This window comes from Aethalodelphis obliquidens, unplaced genomic scaffold, assembly GCF_003676395.1.
Source record: "Aethalodelphis obliquidens isolate GAN/ISIS:26980383/991018 unplaced genomic scaffold, ASM367639v1 scaffold6, whole genome shotgun sequence".
NCBI classification, from domain to species: Eukaryota; Metazoa; Chordata; class Mammalia; order Artiodactyla; family Delphinidae; genus Aethalodelphis; species Aethalodelphis obliquidens.
In genome coordinates, this window is record NW_020837950.1 from 48935144 (window position 1) to 48962340 (window position 27197).

The following is a 27197-nucleotide window of genomic DNA, read 5'->3' on the forward strand; positions in this document are numbered from 1 at the left end:
GTGATCCAGGTGGAATATTAGTTGTTTATAAAAGTCCAGAAGAAATCAGAAGAGAAAAGGCTAAGATGAGGGGAGGAGGGGATCAGATACCACAGGACTCTGTAGACCACATTAAAGATTCTCTCTTTTATGGTGAAGATGGTAAGAAGTGCCCGGAATAGGTTTAAGCTTTGGAAAGATCACTCTGGCTATGGTGTGGAGAATGGATTGGAATCAAGCAAGGCTAGAAGTAAGAAACTATTTAGGAAATGGTTACAGTAAATCAGCCAGGAAATGATGAATTCCTGACCTAACATAGTGGCAAAAGGATGGACAAAAGTAGACTCTTCAAGGTTGGGTGTATGGAAAAGGGAATGTCACAACCATGAACATTTCCAACTTGAGCAGCAAGGTGTGAATAGGGGTGCTGGTCAGTGAGTGGAAGAAGACAGGGTCAGGAGCAGGTTTGGGGAGAACAGTAGCTCAGAGGAGAGATGTTTATTGACCCGGGAAAGCCCTGAGCATGTTTAAATACTAGCTTTAAAGATCTAGTAAAAAGGAGAAACATTTCTATTAAAAAGATTTTTAAAATAACTCCTCTTAGAAAAAAAACTCTTAAGGTTTAGAAACAGATCTGTGTTCTTATCATATTTATGTTCCTTCTTTGCTTCCATTCCTCCTTCCCTTCTTCCTTGTCTTCTGCAGAGAAGATAAATCATCTTCTGACCTCATAGCATGATTTATAGACTTATAACTCTAAAGATTAAACACATACAAATATTAGCATAAGAGTCTATTTACTGTAGCTCATTATTATACAGATGAGAACAAATTTCAAAATGGCAGCTGACAGTGCTCTGTCCAGTATTCATTCCTTAACAACATGTGGCCAATAACATTGTACCTTGGAGGACATAAGAGCACACTGACACAATTTTAGAAGAATTGAATTAAAAATATGAATTTTATGATATTTTAATTTTTATATTACCACGATTTTTGATTGCCTATAAAATTATTCTGTCTTCAAAAAAATTAGGGCATAATTAAAAACTTTTGAACAATTTCTCCCATTTTTCAGGGAGAACAAATGATATATAATAATCAGGATATTTATTCCAGTATGAATAATAAGTGAAAGATTATAAACAATTACTTATACTTTAAGGTACAAAGAATAAATTTGCTCTAGAGAGATCTTGAAAACGAGCCCACATTAATTATCAGCTGGACAATGCAATTCAGATTCTTTTTGGTGCTCTAAGTTTTCAAACTTTGAAATAAGTTCAATATAGTCTGTCACGAGGGTGTGGAGAAAAGGGAACACTCTTGCACTGCTGGTGGGAATGTGAATTGGTTCAGCCACTATGGAGAACAGTATGGAGGTTCCTTAAAAAACTACAAATAGAGCTACAATATGACCCAGCAATCCCACTACTGGGCATATACCCTGAGAAAACCATAATTCAAGAAGAGTCATGTACCAAAATGTTCATTGCAGCTCTATTTACAATAACCTGGAGATGGAAACAACCTAAGTGCCCAGCATCGGATGAATGGATAAAGAAGATGTGGCACATATATGCAGTGGAATATTACTCAGCCATAAAAAGAAATGAAATTGAGCTATATGTAATGAGGTGGATAGACCTAGAGTCTGTCATACAGAGTGAAGTAAGTCAGAAAGAAAAAGACAAATACCGTATGCTAACACATATATATGGAATTTAAGGAAAAAAATGTCATGAAGAACCTAGGGGTAAGACAGGAATAAAGACACGGACCTACTGGAGAACAGACTTGAGGATATGGGGAGGGGGAAGGGTGAGCTGTGACAGGGCGAGAGAGAGTCATGGACATATACACACTACCAAACGTAAGGTAGATAGCTAATGGGAAGCAGCCGCATGGCACAGGGATATCGGCTTGGTGCTTTGTGACCGCCTGGAGGGGTGGGATAGGGAGGGTGGGAGGGAGGGAGACGTAAGAGGGAAGAGATATGGGAACATATGTATATGTATAACTGATTCACTTTGTTATAAAGCAGAAACTAACAAACCATTGTAAAGCAATTATACCCCAATAAAGATGTTAAAAAAAAAGAATAAAATAAGAAAAAACATGTGTCTAAAAAATATACATATATATATAGTCTATCACTTTACAATTTTAGTTCTTTTAATTCTTGTTTAAATGCACACTTAACATGCAGTTTAAAAAAAACTGGTGATACCATAGTTTACAATCACTCACTGAGGTAAGTGCAACACAACTGGATGAACCTACGTGATTCAATGTTTTAATATAGTACAAGGGTATCAGTTATCATCCTCATAATAAATCAGTTTAATTGGTAATTTTGATGAACACTCATATCTACTTCAGTTTGAACCAGTATTAGATATTTAGCTTGAACTTGAATTTGTTCTTGATTGATCAGTGACAGGCAGTGTATGTCAAATGGTGTGTGTGTGTGTGTGTATACATGTGCATTAATTTTGTTTAGAAAATATTATTTTAAAATACTTTGAGACCAATAGATTAAAATATTTCAGTAAGTATATGATTACATTGAACTGGGCTCTGTTTTACAACTGAAGACATTCTTGCAGTAATGACAAATGTATCAAAACATTTAAACCATCATATTTTATGTCATAACCCCCAAAGTTGATGAAAAGTTGCTATTTCTCTATAACCTCTAAGGTGAATGTACAAACTGAGACTATAAATACATGTAGCTTAATGCCTGTGAACCATCAAAGGAAAACACTGTCCAGATACTGAGTGAAGTGAGAATTGAGAAGTATAGAAAGGATTAGAAAATTTTTATTTGCTAGTCTCAGTCATGGATAATTCATTTAAGCTTAGTAGTGGAGTTCCCTGTATGCTTAATAGGAGAACATTATTTGGAGAGGTTGATTATAAATTCTCACTAGTACAGCTCTTCTGTTTATCTTGTCCTAAGGCTCAAGCCCTGTGTCTAACCACTGTGGTGTGTCAGAGTCCTCTCTGATAGATGGGTCTAGACAACTGTGGCACACAACATATAGAGCAGAGCTGGTCAGCTTTCTCCCCAGCCTCTGAGAACGTTGTTCCTTTGAGCACTAGACTTTCCCCATTAACTAATCCACAGTTGTGCTATGCACCATTCACTGATTTTAAAATCACCTTAACAGAGTACTTTTCAGATTACTTCTATCAGAGGTCTTCCTAGTTTACAGATAGAAACTTACAAGAAATGTTAGTGAACTATAACACTGACTTGCGTTTCAGACGGTAACAATTAAAGCCAGATTGTAATAGAGCCCTCTTCCTCTTTTTTTATTTTCGTCGCTTGACCCTCTCTATAAACAAAGCTTGCTGGGAACCCTTGCTTTAGTAATTAACCTTTTTCTGAGTATTATGTACACACATATTTTTCTTCGGAGAAAGTAGGAGTGCACAATGGCTAAATTGTTTTATTCATGTTGTTTCAAAATCCAGTCTAATATGACAGGGCATAGAATTGGTCAAATGGCTAGCTTTGCATACCCTACACTTCTTGCTTCATAGTCTCTTTAATGTCAGTCCACGACATTTATTGAGTGCCCACTTTGTAGTGGGCATTGTGTGGAGTAGCCTTTAGAAAACTTCTCAAGTTGTTAGCACTGTTTATTAAAGAATGTCCTCCTTTATGTACTAGAAGTCAAGAGGCAGCAGTCTGGAATGAAAATAATCGCTGGCAGGAATGTAAAATTAAATTGGTTAATTAATGTTTGTGGGCACATAAATAGCTTGGCAATATTCATTTTGATTCATTTGTGTACAGCATAAACAGTAAAACTCCTTTGTACTGACCTCAATTAGAAAAGTTATGCCACATGTTAATATAGGGAATCTAGTGTAGATCTATAAATTATGCAACAGTTTTCATGATTGATCAGTTATATAACAGATCCAACTGGTGAAAATCATTACATATTTAACTTTTAGCCAAAGAAATGATATTGAATGTACCCAGACCTGGGAGAAAATAACATGCTGCCTCTGTTGTTGCACAAAATGTTCCAGTTTTATTTCCACAGGTCAGTGATTCCCAAAGTTAGAAGAACTTGTCCTTGGATTCATGTGGTTGGGCATGGAGAATTTTGCACACAATAAGAATAACGAAATATTAGTTTAATCAGATAAATACATTTGACCAAAACAGTCTTTTTTTTTTTTTTTTTTTTTTTTTTTTTTTTTTTTAGTTTCAACCCAGTGCTTTTATTATCCTTATTGAGGCTCAGATTTTCCCATGTTGGGTCAGTGTGTAGGTATGATAGCTCGGATTCCAGCAACCATTTAGGCTTGTGATTTAGTTGAGTTTATTGCCACCTTTTTACTGTTTGTATGCCATTGGTCCCACCTGTTATATTCTTTTTCCTATTCTTCTTTGCCTTATTTTGAATTAATCAACTATTTTTTATTGTTCCATTTTTTTTCTCTTTGAATTTCTTAATTATATATATATATTTTTTAGTGGCTACCCTAGAGATTATAATATATAACCTCAACTTCTTATAGATCCAGACTTCTTTTATCTTGTTGTTCCACAGTGTTTAGCATAGGTTTCCATCTTCAAGGTCACCTCATGGTCCCAATGGCTGCTAGAGTACCAGCTATCATATCCACATCCCAGGCAATGGGAAGGAGAAAGGGGGAAGGGCAAAAGGGAGCACACCATTAAAGAGCTTTCCTAGGACTCTCTTCCCACTTCTTCTTAAATCCTAATGCACAACTTTATCTGAAGTGCAGACTAGGAAATGTAAGGTTTTGGTTAGGCAGAATACCCAGGACTCTGCTACTAAGGACGTAGTACAGAATGGATACTGGGTAGGCTTGAATTATGACTACCGTGGGGAAAAAAAGAGGAAAGGGAGAGATGTTTTATAATCTAAGCAGATTTCTAAATTCAGCAAAGGGAACGTAAATCTTGCATGTTAACAATGATCTGCAAAATACAAAGTGTTAACTGAATATCATGTTAGGACAGTGCATTTTGTACATGATAGTTTAGATTAAGGGAGACTCTACCTTGATTTTTTTCATCTGTGTGATGGATACTCTTGAATAACCCTTACAACTTGGAAGAGAGGAAAAAATTAATTTCCATGACTCTGAGTGAAATTTTCTTTCTGATTTGCCACTTTAAAGACTTTTGGCAAAATATTTTTTTCAGTATTTTTAATATGATAGCACTTGCCCTTTAAGAACAAGTGAATCAAAATATTTGAAGGAGAATAAAACCCCTACTAGTGTTTGCAGTTGATTTGCAAAAACTTGTTCTACAAAGTCCTATAAAGCTGCCCTACCATGTCCGTTTTGGTGAGTGAGACCATGCAGAGTGAAAGTTCTATTACAAATTGTGAGATGTAGAAAACTGGCAGGGTGTGGTTTCCAAAATGTTTGAAGTTTCTCAGTGGGGCTAATATTCAGGAAGGGTGGGGCAAGAGCAAAGGAGTCTACATCCTGGAAAAGAGCTCTGGATCCCAACAATGAGTTGGTCGCATTTCACACTGTGGTCCTTTCATCTTTCCTTGTGAGTCTCCCAGGGAAATGCTATGGATCATAGTCAGCTCCTAGCACAGGAACCCATGATGCAAGACACTGAGTAGTTCTTATCCTTTTTGTTTGTTTGTTTTTCACGCTAACAAACTAAATAGATGGTCAGCTTCAGACACCACCTCGTGTTAGATGTTATGTTCAAGTGTTAACAAGTTCTGTTTCGTAGAAGTAAAGAACTTCAGAGCTGGAAGGGATCTAGCAATCATTCAGTCTAACCCCCTTATTTTAAAAAAAGAGAAAATGAAAGTCCAGATTTGATAAAGATTACATACATCCACACAGGTAACTTAGTGATAGAACCAAAATTTGGGATTAGTTACTCCTAGCTAAGAGGTCCTTTCACACCTCTGCAGGAGCTGTGCATCTGACTAAGAGCTGTGCATCTAAGAGCTGTGATCTAACTCTTTAGGTTAAATTATAGAACTGTGACAGTTATTCCTTTTCCAAGGTGTTAGTTTTCTGATGATTCTGTAATCATTGCTTCTTACTTAAGAGGTGAAATTTAAAACTGCAATGGATGGTTTTCAGATTTGCTGTCATAGGGACCTTAGCAGCTACTTTCAGAAGATTACAGCTGAGAAGCTGGCCTTTGTTCTCAGTCCGTAATCACTTCTCTCTTTTGATGGATTTGAAACACAGCAATACAGATGAAATAATACCAGTAAAAGTGCTTGGGAATTTAAGAAGATATTGCAAATATGTCACAGCACGGGGGTCTTGAATTTCACTTTCTGTATCGTATACTAAGTTCAAGTATCCTGCTCCAAGTGTGGCCGAACATGCAAATATTTGCTTTCTGAGTAATTTGCCCTAATGACTTTGAAGCATTTTTGAGGAACAGTGGTGACATTGTTCTGCCCTGGCAGAAAACATGTTCCTTGTTATGTCCACAGAGATCCCAGTAGTCTGCAGGCACATTATTAAGACATGGGTGCTGCACAGTATTTGCTAATCTTGCCTTCTGTGTGACACAATGTTAGGTATATAGGCTGTCACATCACCCAAGCCTTTGTGACAGACCTGTCAGGCGCCACTCTTAGTTAAGCGCTAGGGGTAAAACTGGAAATGTTTTAACTTCTGAAGTAATGCCCTCTTCTGTGGACCCTTCTCCTCCTTGGTTTTGATCAGACTGAAAGCATCAGACCATTGGCAAAGTTTGGAGTGATCACAAATGTGAAAGCTGTTCATTGCAAGTTATGTTTTCGTAGCTATCATATCTTCCAGGTCGATAATTTAAATCTGTTCAGCCAGAAAAGAGAACATTTCAGCAATCACAGGAGCACAAGCGGTGTGTACCTGTCTTTCCTCTGCTCATTCTTCTTTAGGCATTCAACTTCAGCAGTGAGGTTTTGGTACCACTATGGGGTGTATTTTGGGCAGCCCAAATGATAGGAGCATGGATGTTATCTTCAACAAGCATGAAGTTTCTCTACTAGGGAAAGAATGAGAAGATTTCCCTGGGATGAAGGGAGAGAAGGGTAGAAGACTGATGGCTAGTCACTTAGAAAAAGTATCTTCTAAGAGTTGTCAACATGTTTCTTTTTTGGTTTATAATTCAGTGTACTTTTAGACTTTTTTTTCTCTTGTAACAAAGCACTACAAATTACTTTCTAGGAAAATACACCCCAAACAATGTGAATATTTTTCCAAACACTAAAAGGGGTGTTTATTGCAAATCTGGAAATAAAATTAAAGATTTGTTATGCTTAAAGTGTTAATAATTTTCAAATCTGTTACTGTTAATGTGTAAAAGGAGACGTTTAGGTCAGTGTAGTCCAGTTAAATATTGATACTGTGCTCCTATTTGGGGCTGCCTTTTATTCATTTACTTAACAAACATTTAATACTCCTGTGTGTGTTTTACTTCTGTGAGAAGGTCAGTGAGAGAGATGAGGCATTTTATGTAAAAAGACAAGAGCTGATAGTAGTCTCAACTTTATTCAAAAAGATAGAACAAATAAAGAGACTAACAGAGGTGTCATTAAAACTTCCAGAGGAAAGTGAATTTTAAGATGAGTTTTGAAAAAGACAGTGAACTTGTACTGGTAGAGGAAGGGAGACGCATGCTTGGCTGAAAGAGAAGCAAAAGACACAGTGGTAGAATGGGTAATGTATTAACGCAACAGAAACACGCCAGGAAACAATTCATGCTGTTAAAGCACTGTAGAAGTATTTATGAAGCACCTAGGAACATCTTTCCCAATCCGGAGTGGTTAAATATTTCTTTTATATGTATAAGTACAGCTCAATGAGAGGGGGAGGCTAGAGAGAATTTTCAGGATTTGCTTCCAATTTTTAAGTTGCATGATTTTATATCAAAAGACTGTTAAATTTCTTGTTTTAAAAATAGTCAACTTACTAATTCTAAATGTGCGTAAATGTAAACGGTTGGTGAGATATTGGTTTCTATTTTGAATAAAATAGTTCATATATATTCAAGAAGAAGCAGCTGTCTTGAGACTTTGTAAGGCATTATACGGCTTTATGAACCTTCTTCTAGAGAAGATAGGAAAAATTAAAACATATCCTTTTGGTAGAGTTTGTAACCACATCATTAAACATCATAGCTTACTGAATTCCTACAGTACATGGTTCAAAGTATATGGAACGTTTGATGAAAAATTACCACATTATACAAAATCATTAGTTTAGTCTATAAGAATAATTCAGGCAACTTGGAAGGCTTTGCTTGATACATCTCAGCTACCAGTCTAATCTCGTTACTGATACTGAAGCTCCATCTTTTTTAATACTTTCACCCAAATCTTTAATATCTTAAATGTTTAGACTATGCTCCTCTTTAATGTGAATGGAGAAATCATCTCCACCCCTCCATCGTTGTCCTAATATTGTTGGTTCAGTCAATTAATTTTTTTAGAAAGGTTTAAACAGTATCTTCACCTATAGCTGAAAGGTAAAAATAATTTCACTGAATGCTGATAATGCCTTAGATACTGACGTGTAGGGCTCCAATATTTAGTAACATACCCTAGGCTCGTGAACTCTGGGATAAAGAGTTATTCAAAACAGGATTGGTAAAAAAGCATTTTGGGGCTCTTGTGGACATCAACAATCCAAAAGTGCCAATTGCAGATTTGAGTTCATAGGGCTTTGGACAGCAATATAGAGTGATGGACTCTTTCAGGAATGCTGTTTTTAACAAAAAAATGACAAAGCATTTTTACTTTTTTCAAAAAATGACAAATTGAAAGGTGAGTTCTATCAAATGTAATGTGGTTAATTCCTAAGTATTGATATCTTCTACTTCCTGTTTTCTCCAAATGATCACTTTCATTTCAGTACATTTCTTAAACATTTAATATTTAATATGTAACATATGGGTGGATGATACAATAATCGAGTCTGGACCCTACCAGTGAAGAGTTTAAAACCTATTTGGAAGAGAAAATATGCACACACAAAACAAATAACAAATGAAGAAGTACAGGACTATTAAAATAATTAGATATATAATGTTGTAGAGGAAATTCAATGGGGGAATGAAGTTCAACCCGTAATAGTCTATAACAAAGTCTTGATTTTTAAAAGTATCATAATTGGCTTCAAAAATCTATGGTGTGGGGAGAGGGAAGGCTAAGTGGACGAAGTGAGAGAGTGGCATTGACATATATATATACACTACCAAATGTAAAATAGATAGCTAGTGGGAAGCAGCTGCATAGCACAGGGAGATCAGCTCGGTGCTTTGTGACCACCTAGAGGGGTGGGATAGGGAGGGTGGGAGGGAGATGCAAGAGGGAGGGGATATGGGGATATATGTATACGTATAGCTGATTCACTTTGTTATATAGCAGAAACTAACACAACAATGTAAAGTAATTATACTCCAATAAAGATGTTAAAAAAAATCTATGGTGTGTTTGCTGTGCTCATCTCAGTGGGAAACAATTTCTTTCAAAATCTGTAATATGGTTTCAAAGATAGTATGTATCATATTGAAAGCCATTCTTTTTTTTTTTTCCCCTCCCCTTGAAAGCCATCCATCCTTGATTATCTATTGTAAAGCTGAGGGAAACATTTTCAAAATAGTAAAAATTAAAAAGAATTATAAATGAAGCAAAATATTTGTTCTTACTGGAACACTCATGAATAATGAAAAACCGTGGATAACTTATTAAATTTAAAACATCCATACTGGTGTAAAATGAGCCATTTTGATTGATGTGTTTCCAGTGAATTTTAAATGCTGCAAGGATGGCTAATTGTTTTCTGTAAATGATTATGAAAAAGAAATCTGTAAGCCAAGTGAATCCTTCTTGGTTTAAGCAATGACAAAAGTAATTTTTACCTGTTATACTGGTGAAGTGAAGTCATTAGCAACTTTAGTGTTCTTTGTGAACAGGAAGACCGAGAGGGGGAAAATCAAAGACATTCATTGAGTAATGCAAAAATTCTCCTATGTAGAGACATTTTACACAGCAGGAACTTCAGTCCATGTGTAAAGGAGGCTGCTTGCATGGTGAAAAACAAAACAACACTGCCCCCTCCCCTGCTCCCCCCTGGCCTCGCCCCCCCTCACTCCATTGACATGCATAGCTGGCCTGGTAGGTGTAAAAATAGACTGGCAGAGCCTGAATTGGAAATGGTCACTGAAGGCAGCCTGCAGTTGCTGGGGTTTTGAGTTCTCTCTGACACCAGCAAGCCAGCCAGCAGATGGGGAGAACTGGTGAGGGGCGTGTAGGGGAACTGAGCAGAGGAACCCAGGATCGTCTGGATGAATCGGCCACATTAGTGTCCCCCTGGGGGCCCTGGACAGAGCACAGAGGGCAAGGACGGCCCCACTGACAGCAGGAACCGTAGAACTGAGATGGGTAATGCAGCTCTCTGCCCGTCTTGTCATGCGGATAAGAGTGTAAGAGCACAGGGACACTTGCAGGAATTGGACAAAACCCCAGACTACTACGGCTGTAACAGCGAGGACACCAAAGAACTTGGGGTGCGGGTAAGTTCTAAGTCACAGACTGGAGGAGAGGAGGATGGTGGCCCAAGAATCAACATTGGACCTCATTGGTTAAAACTCTAAACTTCCTGGAAGGAAGTTGACAGAATAAAACCAATGTGATCAAACCAGCTGACTGCCTCTGATTCAGTGGCCTGCTGCTGTTTCCTCTTCGTGTTCTGCAATGTTCATGTTTGTTCCTTCTGAGCTGGTTTTAGCTATGAACTGACATTTGGGAATAAGCAAGGATGCCGTCTCTTTAATTAAGTTTTGTCCAAAGCTGAACATATATTTTATTATGGAGTGACTTGCAGCAATGTTGCAGAGATTCACTTACATTCAGGCTGTTAAATTATTTTGCGTGTTTATATATTCATAGTTCATTTTTCATTAGGATTAAAAAGCACGTACTAACTTCCCAGTTTCAGCCTATAAAGGCATTCTTCTTCTAATATTTAACTAACTTCAGTGAAAAGCCCTTTAAATACTGTTCTGATTATGATGATAATATTTTGTGCAGAGGCCTAAAAGTCGAGCCATCAAATACCTAAGTTGACTTTCAGACTTTAATAATTCATAGTCATGGTATGTTTCTTAAAATGATTACAAAGGCTTATTGTGATTTTTTTTGGGGGGGAGGGCCAAAAATCTTTCTGAAATATTTTGATTTTCCTATTTGCTGGAGGATAAAGTTTATCTTTGATCTGTCAGATGCAGGAATTTGACCTTATTGCAAGTCATGTATTTCAGAGCATAGCCGTGAAACTAAGATAAGGAAGATTTCTGAATCAGAGAAACATACTCTGTACTTTGAAGTGTGTGCCTGATATTTCCAGGAGTGAGGACTTTGAGGTGACTCCCTACTCTCTTTGGCTTTTACTCTGAGCTGGATGAATTTCATAATTTCGTAGCATTGAAATTCTGTCAGACCACAGTGAAACTGAAAGAGAAACTAAGAACTTACCAGTAAGAACAACGTGCAGAGCCAGTGTTTCCAGATAGCTGCAGTGAAAAGAAAGTCTGTCAGCACTGTAGTGCAAATGAGGACGGTGCTTCCCGAATTGGAAAGAAGCCACCCCAGGCAAGAGATTAAGCAAAAAGGTGGGGAGGGAGGACACCTGCCTTAACAACCACACCGCCCAGGTTTGTGACCAGGGGCTGTTGCAGTTCTCTTTCTGGGTTATGGTTTTATGGTTTAAATTATCCACATCCACCAGCAGCATCATTCGGGATTTCTGAGCGGCCACTTCAAGTGCAATTTCTGGACTGAAGGGGCGAAAAAAGGTGAACTTTTGGGTAACTATTTAGTAGCTCTACAAGCTTGCTTAGTTGCAGTATATGAATATATTCTCCAAGAAGTGGCTACCTTGCTTAAAAGGTAGTTTCTAGGAATTTTTTTCATTAATTTAACATTGAGACCATTCTTTAAAATGTTAGTTAATAATTCCCTCAATATTTTTAAGCTACACAAGTGTATTCCCTGTTTTCACCTCTTAAAAACCATTAAGAAAAATGTAAAGCATGAAAATAAATTAGAGGTACTTTAAAAATTAAATATAAAAGCCTATTTTTAAAACATAGAGAACAGAAGTGATGATATTTTGATGCACTGATAGGTTCTTTTGGGTAAAGAAGAGCAAGATTTAGCGTGATTTTTAGATCCAAGGGCTGAAATAAGAAATTCATTCAAAACTTTCGAGTTCAGAAAATGATTAAAAACGTTTTAAGAAGAAATAATCAATAGCGATATCATTCCCTTGTTAAAATCCTCCTATCCATTTTAATATGGATATTAGCCCTGAAAAAAATTTGAGTTGATATTTAAAAATTTACTACAATCTGATTTCTCTGAATTAAATAATATAACCTGCTGATCATTGAATAATCTCTTCTGTCAAAGATTTTATGGACAGGAGCATATAATGATTGTTGTGACATGGAAAGGTATGGTAGAAGTGGAAATGCACCTGTTGCCTACTTTCTGAAGTGATATTTTACTCAGGATTTCACCACTTTAGACATGGGCAAAAAAAAAGCTAATACCAAAGATGACAAGCAAAATATGTAGTTCTGTCTAGCTTTAAGTTTCCCAAATTTAAGAAATCTATCATCTTTCTTTACTTTTAAATGGGTACTGTAAGACTGAAGCCACTCACTCCTTACATCATCTAGGTGCATTTCATAATTAGTCCCTTTTCATCATTCATGCTTGTCATTATTAATGATTAAGTTAAGAGGTTCAGAACTTACTAACTTTTATTTTTATAATAATCTTTTTTTGGGGGAAAAACAGAAACACAGGTCCTTAGCATTTTTTTTCTTCTGGAAATTAACTTAGAAATGTTTCATAGAGTTTATTGTGTTTGGGGGACAAAAATTTCAACTAAATAAATTTCCAGGTTTATTCATAATCGGAACTAAACTCATGGAAAAAAAATATAAATTTAAAGTTCTAGAACTCTGGGCTTTATGTAAATTTATACTTCATTCTTTTCTATAAGTTTTATTTACAATTTTGAATAATCTGACATTTGTTTGTATATATAAGTATAGCAATGAGGAATAAATCAGTTACCAGGAATTGTTGAAAGTAAGCGAACAAAAATAATTTCTTCTAGAACCATATTATGGTATGTGCATATTTGAAATTCCACTTAATAGGCTTATACATTTTTTATAAGATAAAAAAATCAGACAATAATTATTTCCAGATATGTTACATAATTAAACCCAGAAATTATACCACAAAAAAGTAGAAAATGAAACTAAATATTATTGTGGCAATGTAATAATTTCCTAAGTTTTAAAGTAACTTTAAAAGATTATAGCAGGACTTCCCTGGTGGCACAGTGGATAAGACTCTGCACTCCCAATGCAGGGGGCCCAGGTTTGATCCCTGGGCAGGGGACTAGATCCCACATGCATGCCCCAACTAAGAGTTCACATGCTGCAACTAAAGAGCCCGTGTTCCGCAACTAAGGAGCCGGGAAGCCAAAACTAAGGAATCCTGGAGCTGCAACTAAGGAGCCCGCCTGCTGCCACTAAGACCTGGCACAACCAAAATAAATAAATACATATTAAAAAAAAAAAAAGATTATAGCAAAAATGATGAACAGCTAATATACCACAAAATTTTAAAGTTCTATAACTGGACAAATAATATTTTATAATGTGTATTCAAATTAATACTTAAATTCTAGAGCCAAGTCCAACAAACTCTTTCTGTAAAGGGTCCGAGAGTGGATGTTATAGGCTTTGTGGGCACGTGGTCTCTGTTGCTGCTTCTCAGCCCTGTTGGTTGTAGAGCAAACGCAGCCTTAGACAGTAGGGCAACAAATCGACCTGGCTGTTTTCCAACAATTGCTAAATTTTTCTATTATTAAATTTTTGATTGCTAAATTTTTCAGTCACTAAATATTAATTTTAGTATTCTTTTCCTATTTTGTAAAGATATACATTAAAACAATAATAAAATATTCTGTTAACAAAAATATAAAATATAATAATATTCAGTCTTAGAAGAGGGTGTTGAGACGGGTAGACGTTCCAGGGTATGCTGTAAATTTTTCTAAATATTTGGAAAGCAATTTGGAAATACATTTCAAACTAGTTACAGTGTCTCTTTTTCATTTTGCTGGTGCAGCCAGGACTCTAGTAGCAGGGAGATATTTGCATGGAGAAAAAGAGTAGGCAAACCTTCAGGGCAGACTCTCACCCCCGACCACAGATAAAGAACTACACTGGACTCCAACCCCTGTGTTGTGAGTATTCCCAAGTCCATCCCTCCCTTCACTCAAACTTTGAGGGCACGAGAGAACTCTACTCCCAGAGAGACCTTATTCCAAATCTACTGAGAAAAAATGTCTGCCTTCCTAATGAAGATGTAAGGCTTATGAGCCTATGTTAGGGTTTTCCTCTGAAATGTGGTTGCCTCTTACATTAGTCCTTAAAGGACTCCAAGATCTGCTATTATCACAATCAGCTTGACAGTTACAAAAAGAGGAAGCATGTGGGGTAGTAGAGAGTTGAGAACAAAATTCAGCTGTACTAAAATTCTTATTCAGAGTAAGTCCTAGTGATATTTCTAAATATTTCTGTTGATCACAGAAGGGAAAACTGCATGATCTCTCAGATACCTTTTCCTTTTCCTTTTTACAGATGATGGGTATATATATTCCAGTTTTACTTATGAAAGAAGAAGCTCTCAGAGATGCTTTATAGATTTTGTCCTGGATTCTTAGGGGAGCTCTGTCTGGGACATGAGTCCGCAAAGCCATGCAAGGGCTAAGCGGGCTCCAGAGAGGCGGCTTCTTGACCATGCTTTGGTAAAGTGCAGACTAGAACAGCGTCAGGAATAGATCTTCATTTCTTGTTCTTCTTGGCTTGTATTTTTGTCATGGCATCATTTATAGATTTGCATGTTGGTCTAAGTGTTCTTTATATTTGTCTTGCATTGAGATCATGTACTTTTCACTGTAGTTTCTTTTTTTTTTTAACACCTTTATTGGAGTATAATTGCTTTACAATGGTGTGTTAGTTTCTGCTTTATAACAAAGCGAATCAGTTATATATATACATATGTTCCCATATCTCTTCCCTCTTGCATCTCCCTCCCTCCCACCCTCCCTATCCCACCCCTCTAGGTGGTCACAAAGCACCGAGCTGATCTCCCTGGGCTATGTGGCTGTTTCGCAGTAGCTATCTATTTTACGTTTGGTAGTTGGTAGCGTATATATGAGGATATGGGGAGGGGGAAGGGTAAGCTGTGACAAAGTGAGAGAGTGGCATGGACATATATTCACTGTAGTTTCTTTACCATATCAGATTAATTTGCTTTGTCCCAAGAGCAAAACCATAAATGTGACGCTTCATCACAAATATTACTTAGATTATCTGTCCTAGATGACTTTTAAATTGTTATCCTCCTTGTTTTACCAGTTTTTTTCTGAGATTTTTATTTTCTTGTTTCATTTATTTAAACATTTTTTCAGTTATAGTAAAAAAATTTTATCTTCTTTATTTCAGCCTTCTTGTTATTGTATACATTTTCTTGTGACCTTAGCCCATAGGCATTGAATTCTGGTGTTTTTGTGAAAACAATTTAGTACTCTTCTGCTGTGCTGAATCAAAAGGTAGTAAGTCAACCAGCAAATATTTATTGAGCTAGGTATCGATCTAAGTGCTGGACATATGTGGATGAGACAGAGTAGGGGGAGACAAACATTAAACTTGCATAGGGAGGTGGGGGGAGTGTGCTGCCCAGCTGAGGTAGGAATGTGCCGGGTGAGTCCAAGGGACAAAAAGGCATGGCTGCAGCATTGTGAACAGAGAAGAAAGGGGCTGGCAATGAGGTCTGAGAGGCAGGCACAGGCCTACCTTGGCAGAAGTTTAGATTTCTTTCTAAATGTAGTGGGCCTTGGTAAAGGACTTTGGATTTCATTCAAAGTACAGTGGGAAACCTCTGGAGGGTTTTAGAGAAATAGGAGAACCTCATTTATGCTTCAAAAGATCTTTCTCGTGTGAGCTTTCTCCTCCTCCCTCCCTCTCTGTGCCTCTGTCTCTATCTCTCTCTGTCTCTGTCTCTCTATCTCTGCTTGGTGGAGAATGGATTGTAAATTCCATCAAGGGAGGCCAACTTAAGCTGTCCCAGAAACCCCTGAGGTGAACGATGACGTAGGATTAAATTAGGGTATTAACAGTGGTGGTGAGAGAAGTGATCAGATTCCAGATGTATTTTTGTTTTTATTGAAGGATTGTTTTGGCTCTTGAAAGAAAGAGAAGGGGTTATTGGCTTAAGCAACTGGGTACAAGATGGTGCTATTTACTAAGGTGGAGTGGTGTGTGTGTGTGTGTGTGTGCGCGCGTGCTCACGGTGTGTGTGTGTGTGTGTGTGAAAGAGAGATGAAGCACACAGTATGTCAAGAGAGTTAAACTTTTCTTCAATTTTGAGTTCTAAGAGGATAGAAATAAGAGACTTTAAATGATATTGTGAACATTATCTTTGGTAGCCTTTTTTATAGCTGTTATAAGAAAACTTTCTCCCTATAGTTTTGTTATTAACCCTAGAAAGGTCCAAGAGTATGCTGAAAATCATTCTGGTAAAGCATTTTTAAAAATATGAAATGATATAGAGCATGGTTATGTAACTTTTGGATAATTTATTTAAAGATAAATATTGAAAGAACATAAGATATGGCTTCTGTCGTCTAGGAACTTTCAATCTAGTTTTAGAAGCAGGACTTACCCACATGTAATTAATTAACTATTAAAGTCAATAGGAGAGTAGGTGGCAGTGTGAGTGATGAAATGAGTACCTAAAAGATGACAAGGAAGAAGAGGAATGGTACAGATCATACGTACTGTTTTGGGAATGTCTCATGGACAGTGCTGAGATTCAGCTAGTATGGAGCAGAACAGCTGTACCAATTGTTTATACTTCGAAATGATTCCATGCAGACTAATTAAATAGCCGCTTCTATGAGCCCACCAAGCTGCTCCTTCTACTGTGGCTACCTGGAGCCCATCCTCAGGATTCCCCAGTACACTTCCAACCCCCACATGAACAAATAGAAGAATGATGCCTGGACCAGCTAGGGGCCTCCAGGACCACCTTCCTCCAGTGCTACAGACAGTGTCCATTGTGATTGGCTGGTGTGTGAACTGTACCAGTTGTTAAATATTTTGAACATCCATTCTGCTAATGGAGAAGTTAGAGCCTGTAGTAGATTTTTTAAATTTTTATTTTTAATTTTTTTATTGCAGTAGAGTTGGTGTACAGTATTACATAAGTTTCAAGTATACGACATACTGATTCACAGTTTTTAAAGGTTATACTCGATTTATAGTTATAAAATATTGGCTGTATTCCTTGTGCTATATAATATATCCTTGTAGCTTATTTATTTTATATCTAGTAGTTTGCACCTCTTAATCCCCACCCCTAATTTGCTCCCCCCCCCCCCACTGGTAATGAGTAATTTGTTCTCTATATCTGTGAGTCTGTTGCTTTTTTGTTATACTCACTAGTTTGTTGTACTTTTTAGATTCCGCTTATAAGTGATATCATACAGTATTTGTCTTTTTCTGTCTGACTTATTTCACTTAGCATATTACCCGTAAGGTCTGTCCAGGTTGCTGCAAATGGCAAAATTTAATTCTTTTTTTTATGGCCAAGTAGTATTCCATTGTATAGATGTGCTAGCTTACAGTGGATCTTGGAAGCAGAGTACAATCTTGGTTCCTGTTGGGAAGAAGGCACATTCAGCAAGCATTGACTGAGCATTTATTAAGTGCCAGGCACTGGGTTTACCAAGATGAATAAGACCTGCAACTTTGGCTTGAAGGAGCGTAATCCAAGAATGGACAAAGCAGGGGTCCCAATATGGTGTTACAGTGTGGTGAGAAAGCACAGGGTGTTGTGGAATACCTGAGAATGACAACTCAGTCTCAGAGGGTTACAGAAAAGTCAAATCTTGAAGCATTATGAGCAGATCACAATCTCAGTCTTGGGGTCACTAGTAACATTAGAATGAGAGAAGCAGTGTTATGAATCCCCATGGCTGTAACACCTTTTTTTTTTGGACACGTGTGGAATTCATGAAATTTGGTTAATATACATGGGATCAGACTATCAAGAGCTTCATAGGCCAAGCTTCAGAATTTGGACTCTGTTCTACTGAAAGACCACTGACAAAGGCTGTTTTAGGAGAACCAATTAGGTTGTGGTTTGCGTATCAGAAGCTCCACTCTCTTTGCAGTGCCTAACCAAGCACCTAGTACCTAACAGATGCTCAATAAATATTTTTGGAAAACTTGAATAAATTAATGACTAAGAAACCACCCAAGATAGTGAATCTAGTTGTGGGTATTTTCCAGCTGCAGGTGACAAGCCCCCAGATGAAACCAAAGGCTGTGAAAATTGAAAAAGTGATAGAGATACAAAAGGCATTTCTAAAAATATTTAAAGAACCTGGAAAAGCTAAGAATTAAAACTAAGAAGATTTAATTATAACCTTCTGCTCAAAAAAAAATGTACCCTGCTGCAAGTGCACACACATTACTGCTGTGAAATATTAATTGTATAAAACATATTTACTATAATAATTCCTTGAATTATTATGCAATCTCTATATGAAATTGTACATAAAATGCAATAGATGCCTTTCAGTGAAATATTACACTGTGATAAGAGGAATTATTATTATAAACAATCAATATCTAATACTATTTCCATTATATTTTTCTTATGAGGTTCATCCAAACCAAACATAATTTGAACTATGTAATAATTTTAAGTCTTTCTTCTGTATTTAATAACATTGGTTCTACTGGATATACAATGGCTTTTTCAGGGTCACATGTATGGTAGAGCTGAGAATACTCTGTGGAGAGAGAGCTGTCTTTTCAACCATATTTTGCTTCCTTCCCACACAGACATCTGCTGTTTCTTACCCACTTTCAGTTGCTGGTTTGGATTGAATGCCTTCTTAATGGGTGAAACTTAAAATTTATTTTGCCATAAGAAATAGCTACTGGTTCCTTCATTTTCATTTAAAGGCTTCTCTTTGAAATTTGGGGCATATTATATTACATTTCATTGTCAGACTTTTAAGAGTTTGACTTTTCAAAGCTTACATTCACGTCATATTTGTATGGGCTTATGTGACTATAGTAAAACTGTTTTGTACCTTTCTTTAAAATTTGCTTATAAGGTGTAAAAAATACTACAACCATCATCGGAAGTATAATCATTTCAATGGCATCTTTGAGCTAATGAATTGTATCTAAAACCTATGTGAAAGCCAGGTGTTGAATAGTAGAGATTGTGAGTTGAAACAGTGTTTTTGATGAATTATAAATGTTGCTGACATTATTTTAAAATTTGGATTTTTTTGTACTCTTTACCTACCTCAGTTATCAATGAGTTTCAAAAGGGGGCTTTGAAGTATAATCTTATGTTCTACTTGACACCATAGCGCTTTCTCTATCTAGTATAACAACTCTATTAAATAAACACATCATGTACTTAAAATTAAATATCTAAGGTTGTTAATTTGTCTAATGAGGAATTCTCACTTTATCACGGAAAAGATGGCTCCAGGCAGAAATAATGTGTTAAAACTACGGTTGAGGGCTTCCCTGGTGGCGCAGTGGTTGGGAGTCCGCCTGCCGGTGCAGGGGGCGCGGGTTCGTGCCCCGGTCCGGGAGGATCCCACGTGCCGCGGAGCGGCTGGGCCCGTGGGCCATGGCCGCCGGGCCTGCGCGTCCGGAGCCTGTGCTCCGCAGCGGGAGAGGCCACAACGGTGAGAGGCCCGCGTACCGCAAAAAAAAAAAAAAAAAATTACGGTTGAAGTCTCTTCAGACTTGCTACATTAGAATCGTATCTTTCTGGATTGTTAGCCTTCTGAAGGAAATTAGTTAGAAAGCATGTACTAAGACATCTAGTAAAACAGAAGGACATAGGAAAATTTGTGGCTCTTTTCTTTTTGAAAACCACTGGTCGTCACATATAATTTTTTCTTTAGATTTACAAAAGGAAAAACTCCTTTTTCAGAAGTAAAAGACATTCAACAGTTTTCTGTTAGTAAGGTGTATGTTTCACAAAATTGTCCATATGTCTATAATACATAACTATTTCTTTAAAAACTGGCTTATCATATTCAGCTTCTTATGCATTCTTTTTTTTTTTTTTTGCGGGACGCGGGCCTCTCACTGTTGTGGCCTCTCCTGTTGCGGAGCACAGGCTCCGGACGCGCAGGCTCAGCGGCCATGGCTCACAGGCCCAGCCGCTCCGCGGTATGTGGGATCTTCCCAGACCGGGGCACGAACCCGTGTCCCCTGCATCGGCAGGAGGACTCTCAACCACTGCGCCACCAGGGAAGCCCTATGCATTCTTACATCATACATTCTGACTGCCTAAATGATCGAGGATGATATCAGGGATAAAGTGTTTTGGGTTGTGTAACAAATACATAGAATGAAAGGTCTCGTTAATCCCTTATGTCATCACCTTCCAAAGTGTGTTCCATGAACTGCCCACATCAGAAGAATCACTTGGGGTGTTTTAAAGTGATGTAGCTTGCTGAGCTCTACTCCAGACCTCCAGAATTAGAATCTCTGAGGTGGGAGCTGAGAATATTTATTTAACAAGATTAAGCATGACCCTTAAGTGCATTATTGTATGATAACCACTGCTTTATGTTCTAAGAGGTTGACTTTACTGAAGAAACGGGGCTGAATATGTAACAACTGCACATAAGGGCATAAGAGTATTAAAACCCTTCACATTATATTAAATTTCTTCTAATCCAGGTTAATTCAACTGATTGCCAAATTCTGTTTACTGGCAATTAAAGACACCAAGACCACACAGGACACGTGGGGACGGAGGCTGCTCTGCCAGCAAATGGGGCCTCCTACGGTCCAATGCATTATCTTAACAGTAAGAAGGGGTCTGCATTGTATCGCAATGTAATTTTAAATCACAGTACTTAAAGTAAATTTAAGCTCCACTTCCTAAAACTAATAATTGCTGTACGCCTATATAGAGTCCTTTCATTGTTTAAGCTTGTAAACTCCCATCAGAAATCTAGGCGCTAACAACATAAGATGTTGTTATGAAAATGTGTCTCCCAGTTTTTTAAAAATCAGAATTTCATTCCACCATTGAGCAGCCAGCTTGAACAGTAAGATTGTTCTGAATGATTTGATCCTTTCTTGGAATTGAAGTCCAGTACGATTTCCTGACTGAATTACACACTTCTGCCTAAAAAGTCATGCAGCATGTGAGAGATGATTAACAAAGTTCTTTTGGCCTCATTAAAATTTCTTAGTACATCAACTAATGTGAGGTGTCAAATATTCACTCCGTATATTTTCAGTTTAAAAAATTATATATGCATTTCTAAAAGACCTGTAAAATTAAGTATTAAATCAGTTTCTTCCACGAAAGTAAATAATGAATTCTACTGTCTACATACTCTTTCTTTCTTTCGTTCTTTCTTTTGTTATATAATATATAAATACAGATTAAAGAATCAGTCTTTTCTTTGGTGTTGATTTGTGTAAACTCACCAATTAATTATTTGAAGAATTAAACAGTGATCCAGATGGACATGTCAACTTTCATTTCTATTTAAAATGTGACCCAAGCATTTAGAGCTACGTGTTAGACCCTAGCCATAACACTGTCAGCCAAGTTATTGATACTGGGCTGCTTTCTGGTCTACCCCTAACCACTTGATTTTGCATTGAGACTAGATCTATTCTATTCAGGATCGACAGTTGATTTAGATGTGGAAAATAGCAGAAGAATAAAAAATAAAGAAAATAAATAAATAAATGAAATGTAGAAATGTAGGGGAGGTTCTATATTAATTAGTAATAATAATAGCTATCATTTATTGAGCCCCTATTATTTGCCAGTTTCTGTAATGGTGCTCCACATACCATTTACATATATAAATTTCATTTACTCCTTATGATAGCTCTGTGAATCAAGTATTAAAATTTACTTTTATTGAGTGTCTGCTATTCCAATGTACTCTTCTTAGGGATTTTTACATATAATATCTAATTTAGTCCATATAATCCTATACATTTTATAGACAAGTAAACTGAGGCTTATTTGAGTTCAGTACTTTGCTCACGGTCACGCAACTCATGGTAAGTGATAGAACCAGGATTGCAAAGATAGATTTTTCCTTTCTTCTTTCGTTCTCTTCTCTTGTGATTTGATGACTATCTTTAGTGTTATGTTTAGATTCCTTTTTCTTTTTTGTGTGTGTACTTGTTATAGATTTTTGGGTTTTGGTTACCATGAGGATTTTTTTAATAGCAGTCTATACATATATGTGATTGTTTTAAGTTGCTGATCTCTTACTTTCAAATGCATTTTAAAAGCCCTGCATTTGTACTCTCCTTGAAAAAGTAGTTTGAAGCTCATTATATTAGACTAACTTTTCTAAGACAGAGAAATGTAAAGAGGAGACATTAGGGGAAGTTAAATTGGGTTGAATGATTTTCAACAATTGAAAAAAATTGTCTGCTTGGAAAATTTCAAGTAAGATTGTCACTTATGCCCCATACCAAAACAAATTTCAGGTTACTAAAAGTTAAATGGAAAGAAAAGCAATTTTTTTAAGCCAGAAGAAAATGAGAAGTATTTTGTTGATTTCAGGGTTGGAAGGCATGAAAGCAATGGAATAAAAATCTAAATTTATACTTTTCAATTTATAGAATTTAAAACTTGTAAAAGTCAAAAAATATATTAAAGAGAAAATAACAAACTTGGAAAAGAGTTATCTTGTCTATATAAAGTTTTTAAAAATAAAAGACATTTGAAACTCTGAAAGGACAAAAAATGTTGACAAGTCAAAGAAGATAAAAATTGTAATAGACATTAAATGTATGACTGAGCTTTTAAACTCTTCAAAAATGAAAAAGGTAAATCAAAACCGTTAAGATAGGCATATCAATTGAGCAAAGCAAATTTGAGCATGTGATTAAGTTGAGACAGGCTCTTCCACAAACAGTTATGGTAGCATCTTTTGCTTCAGCCTCTCTCAAGGTTAGTTTTGCAATATTACAATATGTACCAATAATCTATATCCTTTGACATCATTATTCCACCCTCAGGAATTTAAACAATGGACACAATCAAGACAAGGACAAAGACTTATGTACAACAATGAAAACAAAGGCACTAGTTCTACAGATAATTAGGGAAAGCTAAAAACAATTGTAACCCATCTGTAAACTACTATATAAGATTTAGAATATCTTTCATGACTTCTGAATGCTGTAGGCAATACTTATTTGGCAATGTTAGTTTTTAAAAGTAGAAGACAGAGTATTATTATCCCAACTTTGTAAAAATATTATTTATATGCACAGATACAGTGTATGTGTAGAAAAATTCTAAAAGAAAATGCATCAAAATATGCAGTGTTAAGTTTGAGTAATGGGACTATGGCTGTTGGCTGATTTTTTAAAATTCATTTCTTAAATATTCTATGAGAATATGTATATGTTTTTATAATGATTCCCCTATGTTTTTTAAGAGAAGAGAGATTGTAAGAACCAAAAAGTAGCTAAAGAACCTAGAAAGTTTTATAGTTTTAGATAAATGCTCTGATGGAATATGTATTTCTGTATTCTTTAGGTTTCATAACAAATTATTATTTTATTTAATATTCTACACTTATTTAGCTTTTCAATTAATTTGGAGGAGAGGACTCTTTATGGGTACATTTTACTAAGATTTTACAGGGGAAATAAGATTTACTATGATCATTTCTATAGGTGTAATCAACATTTAAATAGCAGGTGTGGTGATTAATTAAAAACAGCTGAGAGAGGTTTCATCCACCTTGGAAGCAGTCCAGGTTTAAATCCCACTCAGGAAAATATGTCCGTACGAGCTTGTAAAAGTCTGCATGCTGCTTTGAAAACAGAGGAACAAATGTTGTCTTTGAAGCCTACCGTGCTGTGGAGATGGATATTTTTTTTCTGTGCATGGTAGTAAAAATAATGGTGATGGAGACATTGCTCTAGATTCACTTGTCGAGTATAATATGCAATAATATTTTCAAGTAATGTAACTGAGTCCCTTAAAGTCACAACTCTTGGGTTAGCAACATTAAAGAAAAGAAATCTTGGTAGTCCAGAGGTGTCAGTGGCAAATGTTCAAACTTTAGGCCCTACCCCTAGCACAGGAAAGGGAATTGGGCATCAAGGGCAATCATAACATGATCACTGAGGCCAGGAATGTGATTGCAGTAGTTTTTCCCCAGAAGAGGAAGCAGCAGACACTTCTACAAATCATTCAACAGTGGAAAGGTATTTGGCATCTTTGGGTGGAGCTAGGGAAGTGGTACCACCTGGTGGTATGATCATGGCCTCTGTAGTAAGACTGACTGGGTACCAATTGCAGCTCTGACATTTATTACCAAATATCTGTGGACAAGTGCTTTAATCTCACTAAGCCTCAGTTTCTTCAATTGGGTGCTTTATGAGGATTAAATGAGACTATAAATGTTTTGACATACTACATTAATATTGTAGTAGTACGTACAATAGTACGAACTTTTTGACAAAAGGTACAAACTATTATTCATTCCTTCAGGAAGTTGAGCAGCCAGAGCGTATGCACCCAAAGCAAGCTGCATGTCATGGAGTCTCATGAGTAGATGAATGGCTTAAAAGAAAAAGCAAGTCTAGGTGGCATGTAAAATTCTAATACGGTGTATGTCAGTTCATATTCTGTAAGAAAATATTTTTTAAATTTAAGTAAAAAAATCACTAAAACTACATAAATATAAACAAATCATGTAAAAATGATGAAAAATTGACTTGCTCAATGTGACTTTGACAATTATCTTCAAGCAAAATATAGTGAACAAAAGTGTAGTCACCCCAATCAAAACACATGTAATTAATTCTCTTACTTGAAATCATAACCAGAAGAGAAAGGCTTTACGTCAGGCTAAATTTTTGTAATGATTACTTTACATAATTCATGCTAAATTAATAGTTACATCTATGAAAAGATATTATTAGTAGAGGGAACTCAATTGCTGAAATATGCCACAATTCTTATATGTGGGAAAAAGAAACCAAATAGAAGTGGAGCTTCTCCAACTATAAAGGACTGTACCTTGTAGGGATGCCACAGGATTTTAATATATACCCAAGTTCTCTTCAAGCTTCACATTATGTGCTGGGTTCTCATGTTAAACATTGTTAATCAGAAATGGCACAATCCAAACATCTTTTTTTTTTTATTTTAATTTTTATAGAAGTATAGTTGATGTACAATATTATATAAATTACAGGTGTACAATACCATATAGTGATTCACAATTTTTAAAGGTTACACTCCATTTACAAATAAATTTATAAAATGTTGGCTATATTCCCTGTGCTGTACATTATATCCTTCTAGCTTATTTTACACATAATAGTTTCTCTTTATCCTCTACCCCAGTTACCCCTCCTTCTTCCCTCTCCCCATTGGTAACCACTAGTTTGTTCTCTATATCTGCGAGTCTCCTTTTTTGTTATATTCACTAGTTTGTTGTATTTTTTAGATTCCACATATAAGTGATATTATACAGTATTTGTCTTTCTCTGTGTGACTTATTTCTCTGAGCATAATACCCTCCAAGTCTATCCATGTTGCTGCAAATGGCAAAATTTCATTCTTTTTTATGGCTGAGTAGTATTCCACTGTATGTATAAACCATGGCTTCTTTATCCATTCATCTGTTGATGTATACTTAGGTTGCTTCTATATCTTGGCAATTGTAAGTAATGCTGCTGTGAACATTGGGGTGCATGTATCTTTTCAAATTCACGTTTTTGGGGTTTTTTTCAGATATATGCCCAGGAGTGGAATTGCTGGGTCATATGGTAGCTCCATTTGTAGCTTTTTGAGAAACCTCTCTACAGTTTTCCACCATGGCTGCACCAATTTACATTCCCACCAACAGTATACAAGGGTTCTCTTTTCTCCACATTTTTGCCATTTGTTATTTGTGTTCTTTTATTTTATTTTATTTTATTTATGTTCTTTTTGATGAGAGCCATTCTGACAGGTGTGAGATGATATCTCACTGTGATTTTCTGTGTTTTTTTTTTTTTTTTTTGCGGTACGCGGGCCTCTCACTGCTGTGGCCTCTCCCAGTGCGGAGTACAGGCTCCGGATGTGCAGGCCCAGTGACCATGGCTCACAGGCCCAGCTGCTCCGCGGTATGTGGAATACTCCCAGACCGGGGCACGAACCCGTGTCCCCTGCATCGGCAGGCAGACTCTCAACCACTGCGCCACCAGGGAAGCCCATGTCACTGTGATTTTGATTTGCATTTCCCCGATGATTAGTGATCTGTCGAGCATCTTTACATGTGCCTGTTGGTCATCTGCATTTCCTTTTTGGAAAAAATTGTCTATTCAGTTCTTTTACCCATTTTTTAATTGGGTTGTCTGGTTTTTTGACGTTGAGTTGTATGAGCTCTGTATATATTTTGGATACTAACCCCTTATCAGTAATATCATTTGTAAATACATTCTCCCATTCAGTAGGTTGTCTTTTCATTTTGTTGATGGTTTCCTTTATTGTGCAAAAGCTTTTAAGTTTAATTAAGTCTCATTTGCTTATTTTTGCTTTTATTTACTTTACTTTTCCTTTACTTATTTTTGCTTTTATTTCCTTTACTTTTATTTCCTTTACAGATCCAAAAAGATATTGCTACAATTTATGTCAAAGAGTGTTCTGCCTGTTTTCCTGTAGGAGTTTCATGGTTTCCAATCTTACATTTAGGATTTAGTGCCTTTTGAGTTTATTTTTGTATATGGTGTTAGAGAATGTTCTAATTTCTTTTCCATGTGGCTGTCCAGTTTTCCCAGCACCACTTATTGAAGAGTCTTTTCTCCATTGTATATTCTTGCCTCCTTTGTTGTAGATTAACTGACCGTAAGTGTGTGGGTTTATTTCTGGGTTCTCTATTCTGTTCCATTGATCTATGTGTCTGTTTCCATGCCAGTATCAAACTGTTTTCATTACTGTAGCTTTGTAGTATAGTCTGAAGTCAGGGAGTATGATTCCTCCAGCTCTGTTATTCTTCCTCAAGATTGTTTGGGGGCTTCCCTGGTGGCGCAGTGGTTGAGAGTC

General features: G+C 36.5%; 1 protein-coding gene across 8 annotated transcripts in view; it reads left to right on the forward strand.

Annotated features, from left to right (window-relative positions):
* The window catches only part of ANK2 (ankyrin 2), a 570766-nt gene that overhangs the window by 317139 nt on the left and 226430 nt on the right, over window positions 1-27197 (forward strand). For 2 of the 8 annotated variants that reach the window (XM_027103564.1, XM_027103566.1), the window contains exon 1: window positions 10256-10531. The exons of 3 other annotated variants lie outside the window; for them this stretch is intronic. In XM_027103564.1, the coding sequence (XP_026959365.1) occupies window positions 10397-10531 (135 nt within the window). In that variant the 5' untranslated portion in view covers window positions 10256-10396. Of the gene's footprint in view, window positions 1-10243; window positions 10532-27197 lie in introns of those variants that run through there. 3 more of the 8 variants (XM_027103571.1, XM_027103565.1, XM_027103567.1) reach the window with 3 other exon arrangements.